Source organism: Elephantulus edwardii, unplaced genomic scaffold (genome assembly GCF_000299155.1).
Source record: "Elephantulus edwardii isolate Elephantulus edwardi_28Jun2011 unplaced genomic scaffold, EleEdw1.0 scaffold00022, whole genome shotgun sequence".
Lineage (NCBI taxonomy): Eukaryota > Metazoa > Chordata > Mammalia > Macroscelidea > Macroscelididae > Elephantulus > Elephantulus edwardii.
Window position 1 is genome coordinate 22,027,799 of NW_006399772.1, and position 1,135 is coordinate 22,028,933.

The 1,135-nt window shown below is 36.2% G+C and overlaps 1 protein-coding gene across 1 annotated transcript in view; it reads right to left on the reverse strand.

The window, feature by feature from the left end:
• Window positions 1–1,135, reverse strand: part of ASZ1 (ankyrin repeat, SAM and basic leucine zipper domain containing 1) — a 57,653-nt gene that overhangs the window by 24,281 nt on the left and 32,237 nt on the right. Inside the window, exon 7 of the mRNA XM_006882696.1 lies at window positions 4–125. Within this exon, the coding sequence (XP_006882758.1) occupies window positions 4–125 (122 nt within the window). The remainder of the gene's footprint in view (window positions 1–3; window positions 126–1,135) is intronic.

Consider the following 1,135-nt stretch of genomic DNA (forward strand, 5'->3'; position numbering starts at 1 on the left):
CTAAATATATTCTCTTTCTCTTTCTCAGAATTGGTTGTCAATAGCTTTCGAATACTTTCTTCCTTAGTCAGATGATGAAGCTTTCCATCCAATGGATTTAATGTAAAAGAAAGCAAGGTAAAGATCTGGAAGAGGTAACAAGCCATTCAAAGAATTAATATTTTTATGAATTACCACTTTCATATGAAAGAAACTAAACATATGCCTTCACAACTTAATCCTTTGAGAACAAAGTTTATAAAATATTTCCTTGATCTAAAACAATAGTCAGACTGAAAAAAAACATAAAATTTTGTGATAATAAAAAGGAAAGAAAGAAGTGAAAAATATTTTAGTACACTATAAAATTTTAAAAAATCTCAATTTTGATAAGTTAACTCAGAAAAATGAAGTATTGTTTGCTCTAAAAAAAAATCACAATGAACAGAGAGGAAGATGTCAAGTATGCTTGTTGTTGTTAGGTGCCACTGATAAGAGTACAACTCATACCTTATGAACAAAAGATCTGAACTCTGTTCTATCCTGCACCATCCTCACAATTCCTGACACGTAAGAGTCTACTGCAGCAGGCACCATGTCAATCCACCTGGTTAGAGAGGTTACAGCCAGACTGCTCTTTGGTGGTAAGAACAGTGAGACTTCTCCTCACATACCTTGGGCATGTTGCTAGGAGGTGCTGTTCCTTGGAGAAGGACATGAAGCTGGGAAGGGTGGAGGGTCGGTGAAGGAAAGGAGGACCCTCAACCAGGTGGACTGATAGGGTGACAGCTGCAATGGGATCTTGTGTGTCAGGATGCTTAAATTCATATAAATCCCAACACTAGTGACAAGAAGCTCCACTGCAATTACAAAGGCACAGGATTCAAATCCACCAGCTGCTCTACAGGAGAAAGATGGTCAGTTTCTTTCCTTGTAACTTTAACACCTCTGAAAACTTGCTAGAAGGTCATCTCGGAGTCAGTTTCTACTTAATGATAATATAGAGAGTACAGCGAATATCTGAAAGATGACACTTCATACAACCTAAAGAGTTAGCATAATTTAATCATTTGCTTACTCACATATGCAACTACTGGGTAAAAGATTTAATTTTTAACTTGTCTAATTAAAATAATGTCCAACTCTCTGATGCATA